Source organism: Sander lucioperca, chromosome 11, assembly GCF_008315115.2.
Source record: "Sander lucioperca isolate FBNREF2018 chromosome 11, SLUC_FBN_1.2, whole genome shotgun sequence".
NCBI lineage: Eukaryota > Metazoa > Chordata > Actinopteri > Perciformes > Percidae > Sander > Sander lucioperca.
This window is the reverse complement of record NC_050183.1, coordinates 9,137,444-9,165,229: the sequence shown is the minus strand read 5'-3', so window position 1 is coordinate 9,165,229 and position 27,786 is coordinate 9,137,444. Positions and strand designations below refer to the sequence as shown.

Genomic DNA, 27,786 nt, shown 5'->3' with positions numbered 1-27,786 from the left:
TACATCACAGGTCAGGATCAGTTTTTCATCACCAACAATACACATACTGAGTAATTGGGTTATGTATACATATTCAGTTGCTCTCTGCTGAATTGTGTCTGCAACAACACTTCTGAGGGTGGTGCAGGAATATCACACACAACTCCTAGACGCCTGGGATCATCTGTTCTCCTGAGCTCACTGATGGCCCACTGCTCCAGTCTGGACGACAGCCTTTTCTGCAGGACAGTTCTCTGAAGGGCTGGGATGTGGCTGTCGTCCTTCACTTCCTTGACTTCTTATTGTAAAGCTTGAAGTACCTTATTGGTTGATTAAAAAATATTTTGGAAATTAGCTCAATAATAAATAATTGTAATAAAGCCTGCACTCTAGAAACATTTTTCTAGCTTTCCTGAACACTACTGGAACACTTATTTCTGGAATATTATTGATCACACTTTCTAGATCCCTACCTCCACGTTGACTACATGTGTAAAGTAAGATATGGCTTCATGTTGAATTTAGCCAGCCACCAGGACACATGCACATCACATCAAACCATAAGGATCACTAAGCAAAGTATTTGTCAAGGGCCTGGTGTGTTAGTTAAAGTAACAATATGCATTAAATCTAAATATTGTTGACATTTACAGTGCTAAAATATACAAAAAATATGTCCGTTATCTGCCATCTTGAAGTAGTGCAAAGCAAGAAACAACGGTGTGTACAGATGGAACATTATCTAATGTATGTGTCAACCTCTAGATATAATATTACATTCACAGCTTCTACATTGTACAACTTAACCAATATTAGTATTGTGTATTATCAGGCCAATAACAACCACAATAATTTGTAGTTAGCTGGATAATTTTTCCTAATAGATCATAATATAACTACGTTACTAACCTAACGTTACCTGGGAGAGCATTGTAGCTCTGCTCGGGTCCTGCAGGTCTCTACAGAGAGACGACAATAATTAATACAGCTCCATTGAGTAAGGCCTCACGAAGAATACATGATTCCAATGGCAAATTAGCTCAGTAACGTAGCCGCTGGCTACAAGTTTTAGATAACGTTAGCAGTTAGCTAACGTTAAATGCTAACTTAAACAGCTTTACTAGCTAGCTAGTAACTTAACACAACGAAACAACAAACGTCCAGTAACCATGCTTGCAACGTAGATCACAGACTATATATATATATATATATACACACACACACATACATATACATACATATAGGATCAATACTTACACTTTATTAATCTTGCAGTAATCCGCTGTGGAGTGGCTTGTGTGTCCTCAAGACCAGACTCAGAGTCTCTAACGTTAGTTTACCTGAGGCTGAGCGGTCACTCAAACTTTCCCTTAACACTCATTAGCCAATGGGGACGCACCCCTGTAAGACCCGCCCACGCGAGAGCTTTGTGTCAGAATCGCAAACAAAGACTCTGGAAGCGCAAACGAGAAAGCTGGGAGCAGAACTGCAAACGTGATGGAGAGAGCAAAAGACTGATCATTGAGAAAGAAGCTGAGGGAACTGGAAACAAAAGGACACAATATCAAACAAATAAAAGACCAATAGTTTACAACTACACAAATGTTTTGTTTGCAAGTTTTAAGTTTTACCTTTGAGGTGACACTTTTTTTTTGCTTGAGTTAGTGTTTTTTGTTTGATACTTGAGAAGTTTTGCTTGGAATTAAAGACACAAAAATAATCCCATGTGTCACCTTTTTGCTTAAGCCGGGACCGTGGGACATGGAGGAGGCCTTGGCTGGAGGATCTGAGGATGAATGATATCTGCTATGTAGCTGGGGGCCAGGACGTGAAGAGATTTAAAAACCATCAACAGTATTTTAAATTGTATCCTAGACTGGACTGGAAGCCAGTGCAAGGAGGCTAGGACAGGTTTAATGTGTTCACGCTTTTTTGTGTTGTGCCTAGCTGCTGCATTTTGAACCATCTGAAGCCATACCACCAGAGTCAGAGGGAGACAAAAGTAGATGCTGTTAGGATGGCATCCCATTCATCAACCAGCATTTGTCCCAAGTCAGCCAACGTGGTTGTGTTGGTCACTCTGTCACGAACAGCATGCCCAAGCTGATCCCACAAGTGTTCAATGGGTTAAGGTCAGGACTGCTGGTTGAAGAATGGGATGCCATCCCACAGCAGTGTGTGACCAAGCTGGTGACCAGCATGAGGAGGAGGTTCCAGGCTGTTGTGGCTTTAAGGAAAGACAATAATAACATAATAATGTAAATGTAAATAAATAATAATTTAGGGCAGTGGTGGCCTAAAGGTTAGAGATGTGTATGGTTCTTCCACACGCTAGTGATGCTCCTGTTTGTGAAATGAATGAATTGCTCAATTGCCAATATGTCTTGTTTCTTCAAACTTCAATCATCCAATCCACCAAACACCAAACGAGTCAATGGCAGAATAACCCGCAATTTCCACCAACTGCGGAACGGCTGCGGATCGGTTCCGCTGCGTGTCGGCTTCGCCGTTTTTCAATACCCACCAGGTGCGGATTTGTTGCGGAACGGCTGCAGCCATGACTGACAGCTGAAGTCACGAGGACCCAAGAGATCTCACGTATTCATGTATGATCGCGCGATATAACAGGATGTAGTTTCTATAAACAGAACTAGAGGTTGACTGATTTATCGGCCAATTTTTGGCATTTTTTAACATAATCGGCATCGGCCAATATCCCAGTATATCAAGCCGATTAATAGGCAGGCGCATCTGCGGGCAGCCTAGTGTTAAAAACATGAATAGGCGACATTTTTTACAGCGTACCCAGACCAGCTGCCTCCAGCCCCTCCCCTCGTGAAGTCTTGCTGTGTGTCTGTGTCTCGCGCAGCCACTTCAGGCTCAGACGCTACTGTTAGTAGTAGCATGTTGCTGGTGTTCTTGCCTTGGGATTAACTGTACTAATAAAACCGTACAAAACACCGCGGTCACACCGCTGTGGAAGCTCCCCGAATGTCATTTATCAGAGTCTGGGTGTTACCCCTGTCCGTGGCAGTCTCATCCACTCCTATAACGGAGCTAACTGGAGCTAGCTAACCGCTAACGGAGCTAGCTAACCGCTAACGGAGCTAATCGTTGCTAACCGAGCCTTTAGTTCTCCGTGCCTGTATCCATTAACTGCATCTATGGACTCGAGCACGGATAAAACCCTTAATTTTATTAAATTGGCTGGACGAGTTTTAAATTCCAACCAAGAGTTGTTTGAATGACAGAAATCTGCTCAGATAAGATCCTAATTAGTGCAACAGGACATGTAACAGTAGGATCCCCAAAACAGATAAAACACACAAACAAATGAACAATGATCTAACAAACAAACAAGGTGAACAAGAATTGACTTTAGAGAGCCCTAGTCTTATGTGATTCAACAGGAGTTAGGAGGAAATAGTGTTGAGATTAATAAGAACATGTCACTTTCTGTGAAGCTTGCAGATTTGTATTCTCAGAAGTTTAATAAATGCTGCTAAGTGCACTAAACTTTATTTTTTTCATTTAAAAGTTTATTTGACAAAGTTTATTTTCTTCTTACCTGTTTCGTTTATTTAATATATTTTTCATACATTATACAATATACAGTATGTTTTTACATTATACATTTTTAATTGAAGTATACAAGTGTAGATTGGTGAAGTGTTCAATAAATGTTTTTGTTGAGAAATTCTGTGTATATTAGTGTTACATTTTATCTTTCAAATAGAGGTTTAAAAACAAGCACATATCGGCCAAAATAAATCGGCAGCATTAATCGGCCATCGGCTGACCCTGATTTCTAAAGATCGGCATCAGCATCGGCCAGAGAAAACCCATATCGGTCGACCTCTAAACAGAACCACAAACTTGACTTCAGGCCTGTCTCTGCCCATTATGACATTTTCAAGGTGTAGTGCAGGGAAATATGATCCGCCATGAGCACGGTGTATTTTATTTAGAAAATTAACCGGATGTTTTATTTTGTTTCTGTGCTCAACTTCCTGTCCCGCACAATCTGCCCTGTGCTAAATTGCTACGGAGCTCTCCGGCATCCGGCATAACAGAAGCTCTGCGTATCTGCTCCGGAGCTGGGACAGAGCCGGAACGCAGCTGTTCCGCAGTCAGTGAAAATACACACATTGACTTTAATGGAAACCTATTGACTCCGCCGCCGTTCTGGAGCGGATCCGCAGCCATTCCACACTTGGTGGAAATTGCGGGTAAGCTGTTTGGCATTGGCAGAAAAGATTTGCCAAATTTTTCATGGCCGCAACCCACATACTCAGCGCTGCTGCTCATCCCACAAATGCATGTTCCTTACAAATGGGGCACCATTTGAAAGGGAACTAAACAGGCTTTCCAACGGTATTTATTGCCAAAAAGCATTGTTACCACAGAGAAATAATCTACCAAACACAAATTTCCTTACTTTTTGTGCTAAGTTTACATATGCATACACAAACACCTTTTTTTTATTTATAAATGTATCAGCTTTACTAATTTTAATGTAGGTGTGAATGTCGTAAGCCAAAATTGACCATTCACTTTCAACATTCAGAATTGACTTTGGACAGCAATTGTCCAATCATAGCTTAGCATTTGTAACTAGGCGCAGCCGGTGTGACAAGCTTTGGATTAATTTAGATTGGGCTCTAGCAAGAACAATACTGAGTATCCAAAGAGTTTTGAAGTTAATGTAGGTAATTTTATAATTCTTTTCATGCTTTCATAAACGAAAAATACAAGTGTACAAATGTACAATACAAGTGAAAGCACTGTATAGTAATGTAATAGTGTGTCTGTCTATAGAGTACAAGTGTACAATATAAGTGTAAGCACTGTATGTAATGTAATAGTTAAGGCTGTGACGATAACTGCATCACTGCAATACCGGCGGTATTTCCTCACAGTGGCACTCACACGCTACTCTCCGTTACCGCTCGCTCTCCTTGCACGACCACACTGGCACTGACGTCGCTCACTTTAGAGTTTAGATTCTCGGCCCAAGCCCGAGCCTGACCCGAGGTCCGGTCGGGCTGTTATTTTCCGCCACATCCTCAGGCAGGGCCGGGCCCGGACCCTTGATCAAGCAAGGGTCAATTTTTTTTTTTTATCCATTACCTTATTATCCTATTTGGGTGGGGAGATAGCTATGCCATAATCAGAAATATTATAAATATATATATAGGCTATATAAAAGTAACAAATGTGTACAAAAGTTAGGCTGCAGTTAGAAAATGCAGCACGTGTCATGCGCGGAGTCTCCTCCTCTCGCACGCATCACACCGGGAGCTTGAAGATGTAAAGAAAAAAAGAAAAACAGGAGAATTAACTTTGAGCAAGTGTGGAGGAAAGTCGGAGGTATGGAAGCAGTTTAAACAAGTCGTGGGCAGTGACAACAATATGTTGTTCATCATTGTTTCTTTATTTTTTACGTTTCTTCATTCGGATCCACTTGCGATCCGTTCCATTCTAAACAAACAGCGCAGTTTACATGCTTCGTCCTTGTTGTATTATTCTAAACAGATTTCTGCAGTTCAAACAACTCTGAATTGTAGTTGAGTACGTCAGTTATAACGGCCCACGTATTAAAAAATTGTCGGGTTTAAATCGGGTTTGGGCTCATAATTACAGTTAATGTGTCGGGTCAGGCCGGTCTCGGGCGCAACGTGCTCGGGCAGGTTCGGGATTGATTTTTTGGGCCGATCTAAGCTCTAACTCACTTAAGGGACCCTGCCATTCTCGCTCTAACTTACGCTAGCCTCTTAAAGGGTTTGCGGTTAACTGCCATACCGCAGTGATTTGTTGCTTCGTCACTGCGGTAAGAAAAACACTATACCGTCACAGCCCTAGTAATAGTGTGTTGCTCTGCCAAAAGACAACCAAATAAACAAATGCTGCAGAAATACTTTGACAGATCCCTGTGTGCTGCGGCACTGACCGTGTTTGAGGGTCCTCTCCTCCATGTTGGCCTTCTCTTCATCTGAGAAACCCAAAAAACAGAGGACACAGTCCTGGAACGGAGGCACTTTGAACTCTGTTCGAAACTCCTCTTCTCCTGCATGAAAGTACCTTAACACATGAAGGTGGGAGAAACAAGGTTACTATCAACTACCATGTCATTTCTGCATATGGGTTTGTGTTCAAGCACTTTCTGCAGGGTCAGACAGACATTACAAAATGAAACTCAAGGACTTTCGATTACTTTCTCTAGATAAACAGTATATTTTTTATTTTCTATACAGCAATTTGGTTCATTCTTCTTTAGCGGGCTCCATAGCGCCTTAATTTAGACATAATTGCTCCAATATTTCCAAAATTTGGTAGTTCACATAATTTCGGACATATTTCCAGTTAGCTTCCATTAGCTCGTACAACTGGAAGTTGGCCATTTTTAATTTGATAGGTATTTCTATGTATTTGAACCGGAACCAGAATATTGTGAAGCTTAAGTACTAGTTTTCTTTTCCACTGTATTTTTACAGATAAGCCAATAAAAGGGCAAAAGCGGAAGTGACCATCACTTTTTACATGCCGTTTGCTCTGACACAAACACATTACTTGATGCCTGACTTGTGATCTCACGATTCTTGCGTAATCTCGTGATATCACAAGATTCCAGCTGCGTGCAATAGAGATGTCAGTCTTCCTCTATAATACCATTCGAATTTCATTTGTTATTTTTTTTAATATTCAAATAATATTCGAATATTTAATGCTCAAATGCACCCTGTTAAATACGTACTACACTACTCAGGCTTATGCATTGTCAATGCCACTATAAGCATGTGGTTGTTAGACGTTCTGTCCACTAGAAGGACTTCCAACATCAGGCTGGCCTTGAAGGGGATCTACGTCATGGTGCATTGCATTTCTTGCACGCCACTCTCTGTTTACATTATATTCCACCACGAGCACACAGCGACAAACACAAATCAACTCTGTAATGAAACATTATCTAACAAATGTAGCTAGTGAAGCGGCTCTGTTGTAAAGGCTAAGGTTGCTCGGTTAGCACAATGACATCATGTTAGAAAGCACAGCCGAAACGATTTGTCATAAAGTAAAGTAACAACAGTGTTAGCCACAATGCTAACAGCATTGATAACTAAGCCAAACGGTCCTGCCACTACTATTTTAGTGATTTATAAGCAACCTGTTTCTTGAAGATTGTCACGTTACTGAGAATCCAGCTGTTAGAAGGTAATATACGAAGTCAATGCTAACTGACAGCTGTAGGGCAGCTAACATTAACTTTAGCTGTCTCCATGAAGCTCCCAGCTAAGCTCCTAAAACTTGCGACGTAGTTAGGTTAGTTAGTTTACTGTAGTAAAGGAGAGAAGCTTTGAATGGTAGCTCGCACTGTCGTAAAGCAGAGAAGCTTTGAGTGGTACATAGGCTTCCTTCCTTTCAACTTACACGTCATCTCTTCTCTCCCAGGACCTATGAATCCATGATGGAGTGAGAATAGGCGTCCCCATGCACACTGCCAGCTGAGAGATGAGGACACAATAAAAACATAGTAAAGAGAGAGGAGGAAAACAAAACACAAATGAGTAAATGTGCAACCAAGTATGCCATTTCTTACATTGGGAACCGAAACGCGGTGTAAACAGGGCACCGGTTCCGACGTAAACAGAAGTAACGAGAACAAATAAGAACAAAAATTCCGGTGCCTTATTTCGATGCCTGACTTACCGCCCCCTGATGTTCTGCTGTCAACTTGTGTGACGTCAGTGCCGCTACTCAGCACACTTGTTGATCAGAACTGATAGTGAGAGGATCAATGAAGATGCCAAAGGCAAAACGCTCCAAGGTTTGGCTGCATTTCAAGTCTAAGGATGCAGACTCTGCGACATGCAACAGATGCCTCAAACCAATGTCATGCAAGGGAGGTAACACGTCGAATTTGATGAAACATCTGGCGACACATGGAGTTTATTTAAAAGCCGAACAGTGCACCATGTTTGATAACCTACGTGACACAAGGCCAAGCACTTCAACAGCAGCAGCCAGTGTCAGCCTCGCCGGACAAATTGAAGAGAGTCCCAGCCCTGTCAGTGTGGTGGTGGACATCACAGATGATGATGACAGCAGCCGTTCCTCTTCGGGTAAGTCTAGTAATTTAATGCCAACCGCAAATCTTGCATATCAAGTAGGCTAGCAAACACCGTTGCCATTCATTTTGTTTATTTAAGTACCGGTTCGAGAATCGTTTAAGCACCGGAACCGTTTAAAAAATACTGAGTAGGCACCGGTATCGGATAAAACCCAACCGATAGTAAGGAATGACATTCCTTACTTCCTTACATAGTAAGGAATGACATTTATCTATGTACAACTTTATAACTATTAGACCTTCAAATAGTTCCATTGTCAATGCTCACAGTACAACAAAGGAGGTAAAAAAGGGAAGGCAATAACAGAGAAGGGAGATAGAAGTTTAAATAGTAAATCATGGTGGGGAGGGGGTTGTTTGTTTTTGTTTGAAGTAAGTGTTTGTTGGTTCTGAACTGACAACTATAATATACTGAAGTCTTCCCGGTAGAATGGAGAAATAGACACAAGGTTGAGCGCTAACTCCGTTTCACAGCACAGCAGCCACACTGACATGGCTACCTGTAGATGTGTCTGCAAACAACGGCCTTGTGAGCGAAGGCATCGGCCAATGCTAGTCATCTCTTATCTTAAATGAATGATACTGACGAAAGAAAAAAGGGCATTATTCCACTAATTCCATGGAATATAGGACTACCATAGGGGAAAAATATAAAATACCGACAATTTATTCATGATAGTTTTGTTTGCCGTACAAAAGCAGGTAACAATGTTATCATTGCAGTTATTATATGTTGTAATGTGTATTTTAGGTATGTTCTGCCTTGATTTCTTAAATTGTATAAACATTCTTGAAATTAAATATTAAAAAATACATATTGGTGGTATTTATTCAAAACTGGGATGTACATTATATATTGCAAAGTTTGTATGTATATATATATATATATATATATATATATATATATATATATATATATATATATATATATATATATATATATATATATATATATACACACACACACACACACAAACACACATTTTTGACAATATTACCTAGCCTAACTGCATGGTAGTATTAATGACAGTTAAACAAAGTAAGCTTGAACAAACCCTGTATTTCTCTCCATGAGTGGAGTAGGCGATGAGATGAGTAACCTTGGTGCTGAAGTCTTTCCGGATGGTCCCACCCATGTGATGAACCAGATTCACCAAGTTCTTCTACATAGGAAAAAAAAAACAAAAAAAAAAACACAAGCTTAGCACAAAGGGGTAAAATAAAGATCAAGGTGGAATATGCCATGACATTTTGCTATGCCAGTAGCTTTTTCCAATCACTGTTAGTCACTCTGCATTAGAGCCCTGCGCGGGGCTGTTTTTTAGGGGTCCATTCACATCTCCACATTTGGATTCACCACTTACACTTATGTGAGCAACTTTAAATTTACAGTGTAGATGTACAATGTCATGGACCTCACCTACCAAAAATTACACATATGGACCACTAGGTGGTGCTATGACGTCAAACGTGTTTTTGCCTATAATTCCCACATTACACATCGCACATTAGAAAACCTTACATCCACATGTTCCTTGAATTAAGCTGAATCACATGATGTAGGCCTCGCCCATTTCGGCTAAGAAGTTTTTTTTTTCGCAATATCGCGTAATGTGCAAAGCCAACTTTTCTTTTTCGTGCGCTCCCTATGTCGTCGGGGGCGACTGCCGCGATGAGGCTTGGACCCCGTTCCAACTGCTTGCGTTTTTTTTTTTTTTATCTCGCTCCTGCCCGCTCCTAGTGGAATTCTGACCAGTGATTTCCCACAGTGTGTGTTCTGTTCCCGCAGCTTCCATGAACATTAGATAAAATGTCAATAGATTGACCATTGATTTTGTGTCTTCTCCCCTCCCAGAGGGACGGGGTGGTGGAATATCAAGCATCGACTTGAATTGCCGCGATTGCTCGCGGGTGCCGCTGCGCCTCCGGAACACAGCGCAGACGCTAGGGCTGCACAATATTTTGTTTCATCGTCTACATCACGATGTGCACATGCGCGATAGTCACATCGCAGGTCGTTGCGATGTTGACGCTAAAACTTTTTTGCTGCTTGATAGAAAAGTAAACTTTCACCGTTCTCCTTTTACATGATTGTTAGCGGCCGGACATTTTTCACCGCACAAAGCTGCTACCAGCCAGGCTAAAGCTAATATAGTTAGCCTGAAGAAATAAGGCATCTTTCCCAACTAACATTACGGTTCGGAGCCACGCTGGAAACATAACATAACAGAAGTCTGTGTCTGATATGACGTAATTTACACTGCTTAAGTGTTCTTGAATACAGAGTTTGTTTCTAGTGTGTGACATGCAGGTCTGCATGCACAGCGAACCACTAATCACAATCAATGTTGATCAATTTATCAAACAAGCAGGCCCTGCTAGTCGACCACACCCTGAAATTTAGAGAAAGCAACATGCATGCATTATTAATATCATTCACTTTAGCCTGGATTAATAGTATTATGTGACTACAGTGCTCAGCATAAGTTGACTAAAAAGAGGAATAAAAGATCATCTTTTGGAAATTGATCTTAATGCCTTAATTAAAAAAAAGAAAAATGTATCGTAAATAAATCAGGGTATATACAGAAATCCTGGAGGTAAATTCAATACATTTTAATACAATTTTTAATACCTTCTCAATATTTTTTAAAACCAACACACCATTGAGTTGCAGGTTTATACGGCAACACGTTTTCTAACCATTAAACAGAGTTTGAGATTTATAAAACTACACCCTCTAGGCCAATAGAACAATGCAGATAGGGAAAGTCAACAGAATAGATTGAGACTCGCTGACTTTGGAAACATCTTGCAACCCTAACCCATCTTGCATTTATTTCACCATTAGAATAAAATTAATAGATGAAATAAAATGATAAATTAAAGCAGTTCAAAGAAACAAGCATTCACTGATGCCATTATAACCACTTAAAACTAAGTGAACCTTCTTCTGTATGTACAGACACCCAAATGAGTACACATAGAAAATATTCCATGACGCAAGTGAAGTGAAATACAAGAAAACAGACATACAGACAAACAAACAAGCATTCACAGTTTGAACTTGTGATGCCATTATAACCATTTGAAACTAAGTGAACCTGTGATCTCATGGTAAGTGCTTCAATTGAATTGCTTTTTCTTCCCCACGAAAGGTGCATACCGCTCAAAACCAACATGAAAAACGTAGCTCATAATGTTCACTCAGCGTTTTGTTTTGTTGTTAAACTATGTGTAAAATGAGCGGTGACGTTAAATCACCAGTTTCATGTAGCGGCACCGTCTATTTGCTGGATGGTTTTAAGGTAACGGTCGGTAGCTAACATTAGCAGATAAGCCCATTGACAGCGACGTTATTGTTCATATTTTGGCACAATCAATGTTTCTGACCGTAGTAGTAGTGGTCATAGTGACTGATAGTGTGATGTGAGATGCTAAAAAGAATCTACACGCTGTTTTCAGGTAATGTTACTTTTTGACATTCAACACCCCCACCCCCGCTGCTGAAAACAATTCTAGAGGAAACACTGTCAACCATCACAGCATCTACATAGAGAGCTAGGAGTACATAGTATATTTTTTCAGAACTTGTTAAAATAAATGATTTAGGTAAAAGCAATGACACTTCCACACTTAAGAGAATGCACAAAACCACCTTGCACACTTAGACCGCTAACACGTCCTTAATCAATCTGAATAACCTATCCACTTCTACTGTCCCTATACAATATTTTCTTACCAGCTGAGATGCCACCTGCCAACTGCTTACCCTGGAGGAATGTTTGCACTATACTCTTCATCTGTGTGATGCACCACTCAGGATCCCTGTTCATCTTTGTGGGATACAAACAACTTGAAAACAAAGAAGAGCTGCTGCTAGGAACAGCGGTCTTGGGAATCAGCTTTGGTCACAACTCTGGAAGACTTGGAGTTAAGCTTTTCTTTAAGAAAGGAGCAAAGAACGGCCCTGAAGTCATTCTTAAATAAGGAAGATGTGTTCAGAGTTTTGCCGACTGGATACGGCAGAAGTTTAATCTATCAACTAGCTCCGCTACCTTCTTCGTTGCTCTGCTTGGTTGTAGCGTACAGAGGGAATTTGAATGACAACCGTTTATCCCGCATCTCGGATTGAGCCCTGCCAATGGTGAGTTCCCAGACCCAACATCTTGATGTGGGTCTGGCTTGTCAGGCTAAGATAGGCTATCACCCGATGCGGGATAGGATATAATATCACACAAACTTTACAAGATTAACTTAAATAGACACAATAAAACAAATGAACAACTCAGTTTGCAGAAAAAATTATTCAAAAAATTAATACCTCGTAAAATGGCGATTAATACCTTTTAATACCTCTTAATGGCCTTCATTTTTACTAATTTGATTTACTACCTTTTAATACTTTTTAAAACCCTGCGGACACCCTGTAAATAACTGTTTTTCCTTAAAATACAGGGGGCATAAGTAAGTACACCCCTATGTTAAATTCCCATAGAGGCAGGCAGATTTTTATTTTTGAAGGCCAGTGATTTCATGGATCCAGGATACTATGCATCCTGATAAAGTTCCCTTGGCATTTGGAATTAAAATAGCCCCACATCATCACATACCCTTCACCATACCTAGAGATTGGAATGGGGTACTTTCCATAAGATCATCTCTCAATGCAAATCAAACCAGCTATTAGGCTAACTTTTAATTAAGGCATTAAGATTAATTTCCAAAAGATGATTTTTTTATTCCTCTTTTTAGTCAACTTTAGCATGGGTGTATTCACTCATGCTAAGCACTGTACAATGGTGTCATGTCAGTCAACCAGTGTATTTGTACCTAATTTCCCTCCAAAATCTCTTCAGAAGAGTTGTCACAGCGCTTTGGTGTAAAGCATTAAAGTGCAACAAAGAATGGTTCACATTAGAAAAGTTCCTTTTTCATTTTTATTTTATATGTAGATGCACTCTCCTACAAAATCACCCCAGTAGTCGAGAATGAAAAAATTGTAAAAATTAGTCTTTTTTCATATCGCAATATATATCGCAGGAAAAACAATATCGTAATGTTTTTTTTTTCCAATATCGCGCAGGCCTAGCAGATGCACCCAGTGGAAAATAGCCTTTAAAGTCCCTGTTGATTGTATCCCTCAGGTCGCCGTAGGAGAAAGGGGCGGGGTGCAGTGCACTGGGAAAGAAGTAAGAGAGAGGGAGTAGAGGAGTGTTAATAAAGCGTTTGGCTGGTGTTGAACTGTATGCACCGTGTGCATGGCTGATTTCCTTATGAAACCTAGCTAGGTGAACCTAACAGTCGGTTACAACACTGATCAGGAGCAGCGCTCCTAAATCCCGGGACCTGCTGTCCATTTTTTTGACCGCCCGCTCCCAGCCGCAGCCCGCATAAAACTGCCTGCTCCCACGAGATTTGTGTTGGGTCCCGCAGGGACCCCAATACCAATGCAGTCCTAGGAAAAGCAACTAAGTATGCCTGAATCAGTGATCTACAACGTAGTGAAGGGAGTGTTAGCGGAAATGAATGCCTTGCAGCAACACATAGGGGCAGAACCTGAGATGCAGGAAATTATGGTATGTGAGCCGGAGCAACCTGACTGCGTCACATTCACGATCCAGCGGCTTCGGGAGCTTGAAGAGACACAACACGAGCTACACGCTCAACGCAACTTGGACTCGTTAGTCCGCCTGGCCACCCTGGGAGCGATCCAGGGAGGGAGAGAGTTTGCCTTCGCTGCAGCCGCGGAGCCAGGTATTTTCTGTCTGGAATTGGATGTGGAGGACGGCGCGACACACGCACGGGCCGCCTCGCGCCGCGGACTGTTACCTACAGAGGAACTGGAGGGCGGCGGTGGGACTTCGCGTTCGGTGCCGGTGGACCTGTGGACTAACGGTATCTGGGCTACTGAACTGAGTTTGACTGGAGGACGCTGTGTGTAGGTTTCGGAGACAAGCTTTAAAGGGACACTTAACCAGAGTGAAAATACATGATAAATACTGGCTGGTCAGTTTACAGTCTATGTTTGTTAACATTTAGCCAGACTGAAAGAACATGATGGATGCGGTCTGTTAAGCTCATAGTCTGTTTGTTGCTCCAACTAGATTGGTGTGTTTTTCACATAGCTTATTCCAGAAATTGATTTTCACATAGCCTATTTCAGAACTTAATAGCTGGTTGAGACCTAGTTCTAAGGTGTTTATAACATTGTTCATGTTTAACATAAGAATTCACTAGACCCGTTTCAATTAACCTGTGACTTAAGACAGGAGGTGCAGTTTTGAGCTGGAGTTTTGCGCGAACTGCGTTTGATGTGGACACGCATCTTACAGACAGTGGAGGGGGTCTGCGGTCTCAGATGGTTAGGGGATTTATTTTATTTTTTGTTTTCTCCACACCTTGCTCAGAGCTAACAGTTCATCCTTTGCTACAGATTTGTCAGCCATTTGAAGATGGCTGAGCTTTCAATCCTTTCAGTCAACAGTATGGGGCTAAATGGGTCCGTTCAAACGAGCTAGTTCCTGGACTATTTAAGAAGGAAAAACATAGACGTGGCACTTATACAGGAGTCACATTTACGTAAAAGAGATGTAAATCGTTTACAAAATAAATACTTCAAGGTTGCTGCCTCATCTAGTGACGACACAAAAAACCAAGGGCTTCATTGTGTTGCTGTCGCGGAAATGCGCACTCACCTAGACAAAAGCAGTAAAGACTTATCAGGCAGGATATCTTATATATTTACCATGATAAGGAGTAGGAAACTAGCCTTTGTTTCGGTATATGCACCCTCTACATATAATTAAAGTTTTTTCCCGCGCCTAACCAATGAATTGCTCTCTCTCAATGAATATTCACTAGTTATAGGGGGAGACATGAATGCAGTATGCAGGATAGGTCAGGGGTCAATCACACAAAAGCCCAGAAACATACATCAGACATGTTAAAAGCAGTTGTGGATTCACACCAGCTTACAGATATATGGAGGATGCACAACCCTACTAGCAAGGACTACACCTTTTTTTCCCACGTCACCTCACCCACTCCCGCACTGATTGTATTTTGTGCTCCAGTGAGCTTAAGGCAATGTTTCACATGACAACAATAGAACCAGCAATTCTGTGTGATCACAATGTGCTGATAACCACATTCCGTTGTGATATGTTAGGAGAAAGATCTAAGAGATGGCAATTTAATAATTCCCTTCTCCAGAACACAGCTTTTGATGTAGAATTTAGAACCAAACTAGCTGAATTGATATCAATTAATACCAACTCAGTTTGTGACCCTGCATATACATGGCAGGCAACTAAAGGATTTATTAGACATTTCAAATCTTCCTTCGTGGTCAACTTGAGGAAAAGAGAGGCAAGGATTGCGGAGTTGGAAGAACGCTGTAAATCGTTAGAGCAGTCTCACTTGTTTTTCTAAATCTACACATACTCTTCTAGTCACAAGTCGAACAGAGCTGAATGATCTGCTAAGAAGGAGAGCTGAGTTCATAATGCACAGAGTGAGGCAAAATTACTATTTTAATGGCTGTAAACCAAGCAAATTGCTTGCTCTAAAATTAAAACAAAGTGAATCCAGAGCTACTATCAACAGCATCCGCACAGATCGAGGTATCTCAACAAATCCTAAGGATATCAGCGCCACTTTTCAATCCTTCTACTCAAAGTTGTATGAGTCCTCCAGGAGTTCCTAAAAGAGCTAAACCTGCCTCTTCTTGACCCAGAGGAGGAAGAACTGGGTCAACCAATAACGTTAGAGGAACTTAAATCAGCATTAAAAACAGTTAAAAAAGGAAAAACGCCAGGGTTGGATGGAATTCCATCAGAACTTCTTTTACAGTATTTTGACATGTTAGGACCTACCATTTTACAAGCTTTAACTTCAGCCATAGAGAAGGGTACTTTCCACCAACAAACAAACAATGCACTAATTTCCGTCATGCCAAAGAAGGGCAAAGATCCTACGGATTGCTCAAATTTCAGGCCCATCAGCCTCATCGGGACTGATATTAAAGCGCAACTCTCGCCAAAATGAAACCTAGGGTCTTTTTGTGAATGTACCCGAGTCAAACTTTCGTTTAAAAGCATAATTAGGACAGAAACGCCACTTTTAAAATTTACTGTATTTTCGTTTTTCGGTCAAATGGCCTTTTGAATGGGAGTGCTAGGGGCACTACTATGACGACATCAAATCACTATTTTTAAAACACTAAGAAGGCTCGACACAACATCAAACTTTGCTCGAAGTATCACCAGGGGCTCTACACGAACTCGAGCATTAAGAACATTGTTTGTGTACACGGAGTTTACTAAAAAACAACTCACTGTAGCTGTTGTTTTTCCCGGTCGCCGTCCATCTAGCCAGTCAAAAATAGTCGAGGGAGGAGAGTAAAGATGGAAAGCTCCTAAAGCTTAGTTCCATATATATGCACGGATAAGTTGTTGGTTTGTCGTTAATGAAAAACAATTTTGACCTTGTAGCTGAAAAAGGAGCCCCATATAAGAATGACATTTCCTCCTATGGAGTCCGCTCATTCGCATTCGGAGATCGACTCTTTTTGACTGACAAGATGGCGGATAGCGTAAACAACAACAACTGCTAAAGTTGTGTACACAAACAATGTTCTCAATGCTCGAGTTCATGTGTAGAGACCCTGGTGATACTTCGAGCAATGTTGTGTTGAGCCTTCTTAGCGTTTTAAAAATAGTGATTTTGATGCCATCATTGTAGTGCCCCTAGCACTCCCATTCAAAAGGCCATTTGACCGAAAAACGAAAATACGGTGAATCTTAAAAGTGGCATTTCCATTCTAATTATGCTTTTAAACTAAAGTTTGACTCGGGTACATTCGCTTGTACCCGAGTCACGCTTTAAGCTTTATTCCAAAGTCTTAGCTCTCCGCCTAGAGCGCTTTATCGAGAAGTTAGTCCACCCCGACCAATCAGGTTTTATACCCAAGTGTCATGCTGCAGACAATGTACGCAGACTATTTCATGTAATAGAAGAAGCCAAAAACCTTCCAACAACGGCAGCGGTGCTATCAGTGGACGCGGAAAAGGCTTTTGACTGCCTAGAGTGGAACTACTTGTGGCAAGTAATGGAGAGGCTTGGTTTGGGGGCCAAATTCATTGACATGGTGTGTACTTTATACATACCTGCAAACTCAGAAGGGCGGAAAAAGGTGACACATCTCTTTGGTTAACTAATGTTAACATAAGCACTTTGGCTCAGTGGATGTCGATTTTAAAGTAAGGTGACCAGATTTCGGAGACAAAATCCAGGGACATTTTCAGCTCAGAAGCGTAAATACCAAAACAGGTAATGTGGTTATCTTTGTAAACTTAAAACGGGGACACTGCCCCAGGGGCATCACTAGACCTAGAGCTGCACTGGGGCACAAGCCCCCCTAGGGGGGGGGGGGTTCATGGGCATGCTCCCCATGTTGTCTATTTTAATGTTTAAATGCATCAATCTGGTGTACTTTGAAAAGAAATTCAGGCAAACAGCAGGGGGGGTTCTATGTGTGGAGTAGGTTTGGAGACATGCCTCATTGTAATTATGACATATTAAAAAAACATATTATGGCAAAAAAATAACCCCCAAAATTAAATTAAAGCTGCTCGTAGAGGCAATGTTATTTCTCCAGGTTGGAGAACTGCTCGTTTTGATGAAAATGAGTTTGTAGCTCGTTGTTTACCTTACTACAGTAGGAAAGATGCGTCGTTTGTGATTTAATAACATTTCGCTGCAGAGTAATTGATCCCGGAAGTTCGAATCTGTGAATATCTTTCTAACTTTACTGAAGTTGAGCTCTGAGCAGCGCCTGCTCTGGCTGTCTTGAGCCTGCGCGTGTAGGGTGCGCGACTATACGTTTGGTCAGTGTTTTCTTTCTTTCATTCCAATTTCGGGTCTGTCAGTCACAGTGAAAATCTGGGACATTTCCGGGACAGCTCCAGCCAAAACCGGGGACTGTCCCCGGAAACTAGTGACGTCTGGTCACCCTATTTTAAAGTCATGTTAAAACTATTTGCCGTCCTTCGTTACGATTTCCAGCCGCAGCCTGTCACTCCCCCTTGTACCAAGTTAACTGGGTATGTAATGTTAGCTCCATAATGTTGTACTAACGTATGGTACGTAACGTTAGCTTAGACCTCACAATGCCTTGTGTTTCTCATTCAAGTTATTGTTCATAAGACGTGACATGAGTGACACATGCGGGTAGGCCAAGGCGAGAAGAGGGAGATTAGCTAACGTTTGCCAACATATTTATAAAAAAAGTCACATTCGAATAGTAATTTCAGCATTCGAGTAGTATTGATTGTTTTACTATTCAAATTATATTCGAATTTCGGTATTGTTCAACAGCCCTAGTGAACAGCTAACATCACATACTCCAGGCAATCTGTATACCAGCAGATCTAATGTTTTGTAGCTACTTGACTTTGTCATTGTACAGTAGGGAGAGAGAAATAAAGCTTATTTTATGATTGTTTCGCAGTGATTACGTTCTAAAGCACAAATAAATAACCATCAAACACTTGACACAGATGATTTTGTGCACAGATTTCTCCTTTGCATATTTATTGCAGCAGCTGGACAAGGAAGTAGGTTACTCTAGTATCGATTGTTGATTATTTTATGACGAAGGGAGAACATTTCTCTTTGTTTGATTTCATTAAAAGTAAAGTTGGGCTTGACAGTTGGCTTCACAACGCATTTTTAGAAGACAGAGAAAAAAAAGAGAGATATTCGCACTCCACAGCAGCCGCACTAAACTGCAGTCTGGAGATGAGCAGTCTATATCCACGACGGTCCACTTCAAGCATTGCTCCGTTGCTGCCGGAAATTCCGCCGGATTTCACTCTTTCGGCCAGATGTCCAGTACCCTCCACTTTCTTTGTGTTGGAATTTTAAACTCCGGTTGATTTATGAGGACTAGGGTTAACTGCTCCTCAGTTCTCTGCAGGGTAAATCGAGACAGCTAGCTAGAGTGATCTGTCCAATAAGTAACCCTAACTTTTGAACGTACACATGTTCCACCAAAACAAGTTCCTTCCAGAGGCTATTTTTAGGCTCTTAGCACCACCGTTCAAGACGATCGACGATTGGTTTAAAAAATAAAAAATAAAAACATTTTCTCCCATTCCGGAATACTGTGTGGATTAGCCAGACCCTCCTCCGCAGCGCTGTAGAGGAAGGTCTGATAAAGCGAAACTAGTGTCTCGTGCCAGAGAGAGGGAGTAAGAGCGGCAGAGAGACTTAAACAGAACTTATTTTCATACGTTTACGTTTAACGCTGGGTTTTTACTAGTGAACAACCCACTGCCAGCAGACTGTTCAGAAATGAATTGAACTGCTCCGCTCTGCTGTTGTTAAAGCTGCCTAGTTTCATACAGTCTACAGTGAAAGCTCAGCATAAAGCACAGTGAGACAATATTTATGTTGTTGTTGTTTTTATAAAGTGTGCGGCAACCTGTGATGAATGCCCCACTGTCATTTCCAACCAATCACATAATTCGCCCCACCCTGGCTGTTAGCGACACAGGTCATGAGCAGTTCGCATTGAAATCACCCCTAGTCTACTCTGATCAAACCCACCTGGCGTCCTTTGTCGCAAAGCCGAGTAAATCGAGGAGGGTTAACCCATTCAAACACAGTCGACCTGGGTGTAACCCTGATTGAGCCATTGGTGTAAAAATTTTATAAGTCGTTAGCCAGGCGCAGGATGTTGATTGAAGACAGAAACATTAGCTGAAAACTGTTGTTGGAGTTTCTCAGAGTACACTTTAAGCATCTCACTGCCATTCTAAACCCCTCTTCCTTAACCAACCTTAGCTGTCTGAGTTTGGCTGTAAACCAGGGCTTGTTATTGAACCAATTAGCGGTGCGTGTTGGTATGCAGCTTCCCTCACCGAAACTAATATATGACCCCACAGCCTCTGTGTGCTCATCCAAGCTGGTGTTAGCAGTCCTGAAAACATCCCATCTGTGCAGTCCAAACACAACTGAAGATCCGCCACAGCTTCACTGGTCCACTTCTTAGATCATGTCCTCACAACAGGTTTCAAAAGTTTTAACTTCTGCCTGTATGAGGGAATCAAGTGGACGATGGCATGGTCTGAGTGACCCAGTGCAGCACGGGTGAGTGCGTGATAAGCATTGCTGACTGTTGTGTAACAGTGATCCAAAATATTCTCCTCTCTGGTTGGACATTTAATAAACTGTATTTGGGTAGTTTGTGACTGAGGTAACCTTTGGTGAAGTCACCGCGGACATTAACAAGGGAATCCAGCACACCATGAAAAAATCTCATTAGTAAGTGTTTCACTACAATATGGATACTTACTGAAATTCTATAGCAAGGCAACTGGAATGATGTTCCCTAAAATACTTGTTTAGAAAAGCTTGAGTGCTATTAATAACACAGATCGTTCTACGAAGAAGGATTAAGAACAAAGAAAGTACCTAAATTATCATCCATTCACAAAGAAAGGTAAAGTTGCTAATGTTAAGTTCATATACCCACCATTTCATCTTTGTTCCTAAAGCCAGTGAAACACAGCGACAGGTTAAGCATTGTAGTGGAGTAGAGAGGACGACATGAAAACTGTAGAGGCTGTGGGGAAGGGAAAAAGCAAATATCAACAAAAATTTTGAATTAAGTACAAAATTACATTTGAAAACCTTTAATGCAATTGTTTTTTGTTTTTACCAGTATGATTAACAATTCACTGAAAGACTGCTCTAAATCTTTGAAATTCCTAATGAAATTCCTGCTTACTCCAACACCTAATAGTTTGGCCCGTCTCTGGTTGGGCATCCCCACATGAAAAACATTTCTCTGATGGAGATTTTAGAGTAAAAGTGTAAATTCTTTAGTTAGAGTGGTCGCTCGTCAACCACAAGATTGGCGGTTCGATCCCAGGCTCATCCGCTTACATGTCAAAGTGTCCCTGAGCAAGACACTGAACCCCAAGTTGCTCCCCGGATGCTGTATGTATAGCTGTCCACTGCTCCTATTCAGGGATGGAAATTAGCACCCACCAAATGTGGGCGATTTTGTGCAGTGGCGGGTGAATTTGCCCAACCTACCAGCCACAGTGGTGGGTAAATAAACGCAGCATACTGTTTCACTCTGACACTTTTAGAGGAGACACACCTTTATTGGTTAGCTTACGACGAGAAAAGCCTGAAAATTTCTGTTTGTTACGTAGTCAACACGAGTCAGATGTCAGACAGGACGCCCTTATAGTTGCAGAGCTCGGCCGGTGCCCCACAGTGGGGCAACTCGAGACGGCCATCCCTCCTCCTCCTCCTGTCTGAATCCAGCGCGAGGCTCAAACATGATAAGCCATGCCTAAATCTCCAATGTTTTTAGTCATCTAAATGCGCTGTTGTTTTACCGGTCAACCTGAGGTAGATGCTAGAATGTAGTCACCAAACGAGTCTCAACCAATCGCAAGCATAAGCAAGGTATGCGGGGCCAGGCCAGATCCAGAATTGCTCAATGAGGGAGAAAGGGTAGATGCACTTCCAGCCCATTTTAGAATTTAAATTTTACTTTTTATGTGGGTTAAAAATGTTAAAAAAATATTGATCATAACAGAGTAGTTTATATACTTTAAAATGTGTCTGGAGTGGGACTTTATGTTGTAATGCCATGAGGTTGGGTGGAGGAATGTTTTTGTTTAATCTGCCCAACTCATTAGGGCTAAATGTAACTTCATGGTTCAGGTGTGGGTTTGTGTGAGTGTGCTATGTGTGTGCATGAGAGAAAGACAATGTTAGTATTTTCCTTAAGACTTTACCTCATGACATAAACATGCTTGAGTATTATAGATCCTGTATTATTTTTCACATGCAGTTAAGCACTTGCCGGTTAAAAACAAAAAAAGTGGCTGGTAAAAAAGTTGAGTTGGTAGATTTTGAAATCCACCAGCCACAGTGGCAGGTGAACAAAAAAGTTTTCCATCTCTGCTCCTAATACTTAGGATGGGTTAAATGCAGTAATTCAATTTCACTACAATGTACTGGCAATTGTATGTGACGAATTATGTATGTTCTGAATCAATAACTTACTTCCTCCTTCGCAGCACAGTGTAGCACAACAGGAGGCCCAACAATGCGGTTGTCGTGTTTGTAGAGATAGTTGTAGTCAGAAGAATCAAAGTCTGTGAGGACGAACACCGTTTCGAAATCAGTGTTGTCTCCATCTCCAAACTCCTGGACGTTGTCTGTCATTATGCATGGGGTGTTAATGTCCTGAATAGGAAGATTTACAAAACAGAGAAATAAAGTAGCGCATGACGGACTGTTAAAAGAATGAAACATTCAGTGTGCACAAATAAATCACCAAAACCAGAGAGATAGCCTTGTTGGACGTTGATAATGTAAAGAGTAAAAACCAGAGAAAAATGAAAGAATAATACTGGAATTATTTTTTTTGACTGTCAATAAATCCCATTAAAGACCCAAACCAACACTGTTAGTCCATATTTAAAAAATTCCAACTTCCCTATCGAGACTCATACAAAATATGTAGGCTAATTTCCAAAGTTGCATTAGAGGGCTGCTTGGAAGCAGAACTCACAACAACCTAAACATCACATAAGTTTGTTAGATTATGGACCTTTTACGTTGTTATGCTGGTGAATCTAAGTCAAATACTTATTTTCCGTTTAGCTCTGTTTTGGTCTCCACTATATTAGACAAAAAAACTTGATTGAGAAAAGCTGTGAGAATAAACATAACTGAAAATTAGCATGCCATAAAACCAAAACAGTGAGCTTAGAAATGCTAAAACACTCTTGTAGAGCTTTCACAAAGTATATAAAGTTATACCTAACTCAACAAACTACTAAAACTGCATGATTTTTTCGGGAGTTCAGGGACTTTCTCTCTGTTAAGAGTATCTTGTGGTTACTATTTTGTTTTTTAATTTCACGTTTAACTTTAATAAAATTGTAAAAGTCGGAGTATGAGTATATTAAATATCTGTAGCCATCAAACAATAGCTGGGGTGATATGTACATTTCCAAATTAATTACGCACAGTAGCGGTAACTATATATACAGTATCTATTATTTGTAAATACCAATTACCCTGATAGTGCAAAATGGCAAATGGTAAGTTTTTTTCCACACCACATTACCATTAGGCTACCATGCTGTTCAGTGATGTGTGGACGAGCATTACACAAGCTTGGCTAGAAATATTAAAAGACTTATGTACATTTCAGGATTTTCTGGAATAAAATATGTTAGCCTTTGGATACACAGACAAAACTTGTTAGTAGGACAAATCAATTGTTGGTTTCAATATTTTTTTAAGATTTATTGACAATGAGAAAAATATGGAATCCTCAAGCTTTAATTCGAGACCAAATATTTGCATCTTTTTAATACCGAACTGGTTCTCCACTTAAATGTAAGCTAGTAAGTACACTGCAACACAATAAGTATTAATCAAACCATAACTGATTCGAATAAGAAAGGTTGGTGCCAGTAAGCGGTAGGGCTGGGCGATATGACCTAAAAATAAAATCCACGATTTTTTCCAAAAAAAATCCGATTTAAGATTTAAATTGATTTTTTCTCCCCCTACTTAAAATCAATCTGCAGATGACAAAGAAATTGTTCAAAACAAGTTTTAACTTTATTTTGTTTTGACTCACACACACGCACACACATGGGGCATGTATACCATTATGATTATTCATGCCAATTTTGTAGAAATATAAATTGGTTTGAGTGTTTTCCCTTTTTTTGGATGGGGGGTGCTATATATTCAACAACAAACAAACGGATGCGTGAGATAAAGCTGTTTTCACACATACAGGTAATTCACTTCTCGTTCCTCGCTAAAAGTTCAAATCATTTTAATGTTATTGCGCAACCTTGCCCCTATTTTCACCTGTTGCTGAGTAACGTACATTAACATCCCATGGTCTCTTGAATGTAGCATACCTGTAGCAAGCTCCTAGTAGTAACTAGCGGTAGAAACAAACATCGAAGAGAAGCTCCGTGCTACAGAGCGGCGATAGCTAGTTGTTACAGACCTCCATCACATCTCGGTCGTATCAGCGGCATTTAGTAGATGTGTTGAGCCGCAAAAGAGTTCCTCAACACCGCCTCTGGTGCCCCGCATGGTGGTCCTTTAGGTCAGCGGTAGCTAGTGGTTCACTTATCCGAGAATAGGTGACTCTCAGCCGGGGACAGAGCACCGCGAGCTGCCGGTCATTTCGGCGGAGATTACGGATAAGTAAGTAATGAAACTACTAGTTAAGAAAAGAATTAATGTTAGTCCCTGTCGCTGCCATGTTGTTTGTGTATCTCTATGGCAAACGCGCGGGGCGAGGGCTAAGCCCGTTCGGAGCTATAGGAGCCCAGAAGGGAGCGTCGGCGGATGTTACGGAGAAAATCGATTTTCATTTTAACAAATTGACGTTAACTACACATTCGAGTTAATCGATAACATCGATTTATCGCCCAGCCCTAGTAAGCGGTTTTTAAAAGGATTTCGATTGAGATTTTAATTGTTATTTTGTGAAATATGTTCTTTGTGTCAATGAACCAAGGTCGGGGAAGCTTTGCCAACATGTGTAAAACAGACTGCACTATACGATCATTAACTCTTACACATACAGTACAGACACAATAAAATGATCTCTCTCTTTGTGCCATACAGAAACCATACTCAGTGCTGCATGAATTCTGCCACCTCAGAAGAAAGAATGCGTTACTCTGAATAAGAATAGATTGGTTGAATCCATGAATTCAATAAAAGAGAGGAAAAATTAAATCACAAACTGTCAGGCTGCTTATTGGCAGAGCTGAAAGTGCTGGAATGGGTGAAATGTACACACACACACACACACACACACACACAATGTTAGGATCCGCTATGCTTTTGATACCCATGTTAAAGCATAACTCTTGCCTAAATGCAACCTAGGGTCTTTTTGTGAATGTACCCGAGTCAAACTTTCGTTTATCAAGTATCACCAGGGGCTCTACACCATAACTACACCAGCGCACAAGGGATATACTAAATCTGTGGCTACTTGTTTTGATATCGACTCGTTTTGACTGCCGAGGTGGTAGTGGCCGGAAACAACAAGAGCTACGAAGAGTTGTTCAAAACCTCTCTTTTTAGTAAACTCTGGGTAGACAAACAATGTTCTCAATGCTCGAGTTCATGTGTAGAGCCCCTGGTGATACTTGGAGCAAAGTTTCATGTTGTTTCGAGCCTTCTTAGTGTTTTAAAAATAGCTATTTTGAGGATAGCATAAAAGTGCCCCTATTACTCCCATTCAAAAGGCCACTTGACCGAAAAACGAAAATACGGTACATCTTAAAAGTAGCGCTTCCGTCCTAAATATGCTTTTAAAACAAAAGTTTGACTCTGGTACATTCGCAAAAAGACCCTAGGTTGCATTTTGGCGAGAGTTACGCTTTAATAGTTTAACATTTTTGGCAAAACACTTATTTGCTTTCTTTCTAAAAGGTGAGATGAGCAGATTAATACCCTTAGCATACCACCTGGAGCAGGGTAAAACAGCTAGGCTGGCTCTGTCCAATGTTTAAAAATATACCTACCAATACTTCTACAGCTCACTAGGGAACATGTTATGTCTCGTTTGTTTAATCTGTACATAAACAGAAATGTAACTAGACTTAAGCCCAATTCACATTGGACAAGTATTATTTTAGGACCACAAATTAGTAATAATTGTGGAGGTTGTGTCTGTGATCAGAGGTCCCCTGGTAATACTAGTCCCGTGCGAATAAGGCTTAAGAGTCTACAGCCATGCTAGCGGCTCTGTAAGGCTTTAAAGGTGCACTATGAGTTCCTGCATGGTTTCAGCGCAATTTCATTTTTGTCTCAAATCGTAGGCATCTCTCCTTGATCCGCTAGCTGCCTGCTCCCTGAATACACTGTGAAAAAGCCCAGTCTCGGGAGACAACACAGGGGTTGTTAACATCAAACAAACACTAGGGGCACAGGCTGTGCACCAAAATAGAACACCACATTCCAGCCAATCACCGACAAGATGGTTGGGGGAGGGGGTGGGGGTTAGTGAGAGTTAGTCAGTTAGTCATGACAGTTACGGAAACATTGGGGGAGGGGCGAGCTTGCTCTGTTTTGTTTGGTATTTACTTGTAAGGTCAACAGAAGTGAAGTCATGTAGGAACTCATAGTGCACCTTTAACTAGAGATGCAGCATAAAAGTCCTGTGCAGAGGGATATATTGTTCCCACAATAAACAAATCCTAACTATAGCTCAAAAATATGAAATTGTTATCAATCCTTCAACTCTCTCAAAAAGAAAGCTAATTTACACGTTTTCACAGTTAACAGGAGAAGACGCTCAAAAATCAAAAGCTTCAGGTACATTGCTATTGACCACAGTCCAAGAACTGTCTAATAAAATCTTGTTTGCAAACAGATTTTCATGGGAGTGCAAGCAACATTAACAGATGGAAATTGCTATGAAGCTAAACGGAAAGCCTTTTAAATTACTTTAATATTACTTCTTAGTCTAGAAACTTGCATTGACATTTAAGTACAAATCTGTTAAAGAGCGATCAGAATAGTATTACTATAAGTATTACATAACATACATTTTAAAATTCACCCACAAATACATTCACCATCAGTAAATTCGCCATGCACAATGATAAGTGAGTACCCAGCGTGAATTAGACCCATGCGGCACTTTCCCCAGTTCCCATCAAAGTGTCAGACACACAGAGAGGAAGACACTGTACTGTACCATATTGACTATAGATTTTATCATCATTTTCTCCTCGGCGCCTGCGTGGCCTTCTCTTATCTTTACCACTGGTACCTCCATTACTCTGATGGCCTGTAAAAACCAATCAGCAAGAAGTGGATGTCAAACACTGGCATTTGAAAGGAGGAGAGCAGAATAAAAAGAGGGGAAGGACAGAAGATTGAGAGAGAATGAGAAACGGAGAAAGCTAGAGACAAATTCACACAAATTAATCCCAGGGATTTAGGCGAGGAAGAGACGGGATGGGGTCTGTGTCTTCGCAAAGTCTAAAGAAATGTGACTTCAAATAAATCAAGCTTCACTGGGCTGGGGAGGAGGAGAAATGTCTCCTTAAAGTTAATATAAAAGTTCAAATCCCAGGGGGAGACAGAAAAAGAAGGGGATGTGAATAAATGGGGGGGGGCGCCTCTTTTTCTGTTGATTGCATAAGCGATGGCAGCCGGCGGTCGGCCAGGCAATCGGAACAGCTCTGATGGAGCCGTCGACAGATGTCTTTGGATGCGGCTGCGCTGTTTGGCAGGGAGAAATAGAGGATTTAGGCAGGAAGACTTCAGAATTGACAGGGATCAGGAGACCCCAGAAGGAAATCATTTCCACAGCACAGATGACTAGATCTGTAAGGTGAAATAGAGTTTAGTAGACAGAAGTCTGCCATCGTTGAAATTATGACAGTGTTATAAATTTAGGAGAAAAACAAGGGATATACCGATATTAAAATTTTGGCCAATGCCGACAACCAATATTAACATTGCGGTTATGGCCGATAACCAATATTTACCGGTGTTAATATGATCTGTACAAAACAAGTTTCTATGATAATCATATTTTGTACATACTGAAAAACATGTAAACACTAAATTTGAAAATT

The 27,786-nt window shown here is 40.9% G+C and overlaps 1 protein-coding gene across 4 annotated transcripts in view; it reads right to left on the bottom strand.

Moving 5' to 3' along the window:
* ect2 (epithelial cell transforming 2) overlaps window positions 1–27,015 on the bottom strand; it is a 109,478-nt gene extending 82,463 nt beyond the window's left edge. For all 4 annotated transcript variants that reach the window (XM_031320592.2, XM_031320591.2, XM_036007304.1 and 1 more), the window contains exons 1-6: window positions 26,898–27,015; window positions 22,202–22,384; window positions 20,649–20,738; window positions 9,163–9,270; window positions 7,408–7,481; window positions 5,930–6,060 (exon numbers count right to left, since the gene is read on the bottom strand). In XM_031320592.2, coding sequence (XP_031176452.1) covers window positions 5,930–6,060; window positions 7,408–7,481; window positions 9,163–9,270; window positions 20,649–20,738; window positions 22,202–22,384; window positions 26,898–26,978 — 667 coding nt within the window. In that variant the 5' untranslated portion in view covers window positions 26,979–27,015. The remainder of the gene's footprint in view (window positions 1–5,929; window positions 6,061–7,407; window positions 7,482–9,162; window positions 9,271–20,648; window positions 20,739–22,201; window positions 22,385–26,897) is intronic.
* Between the last annotated feature and the right edge of the window lie 771 nt (window positions 27,016–27,786).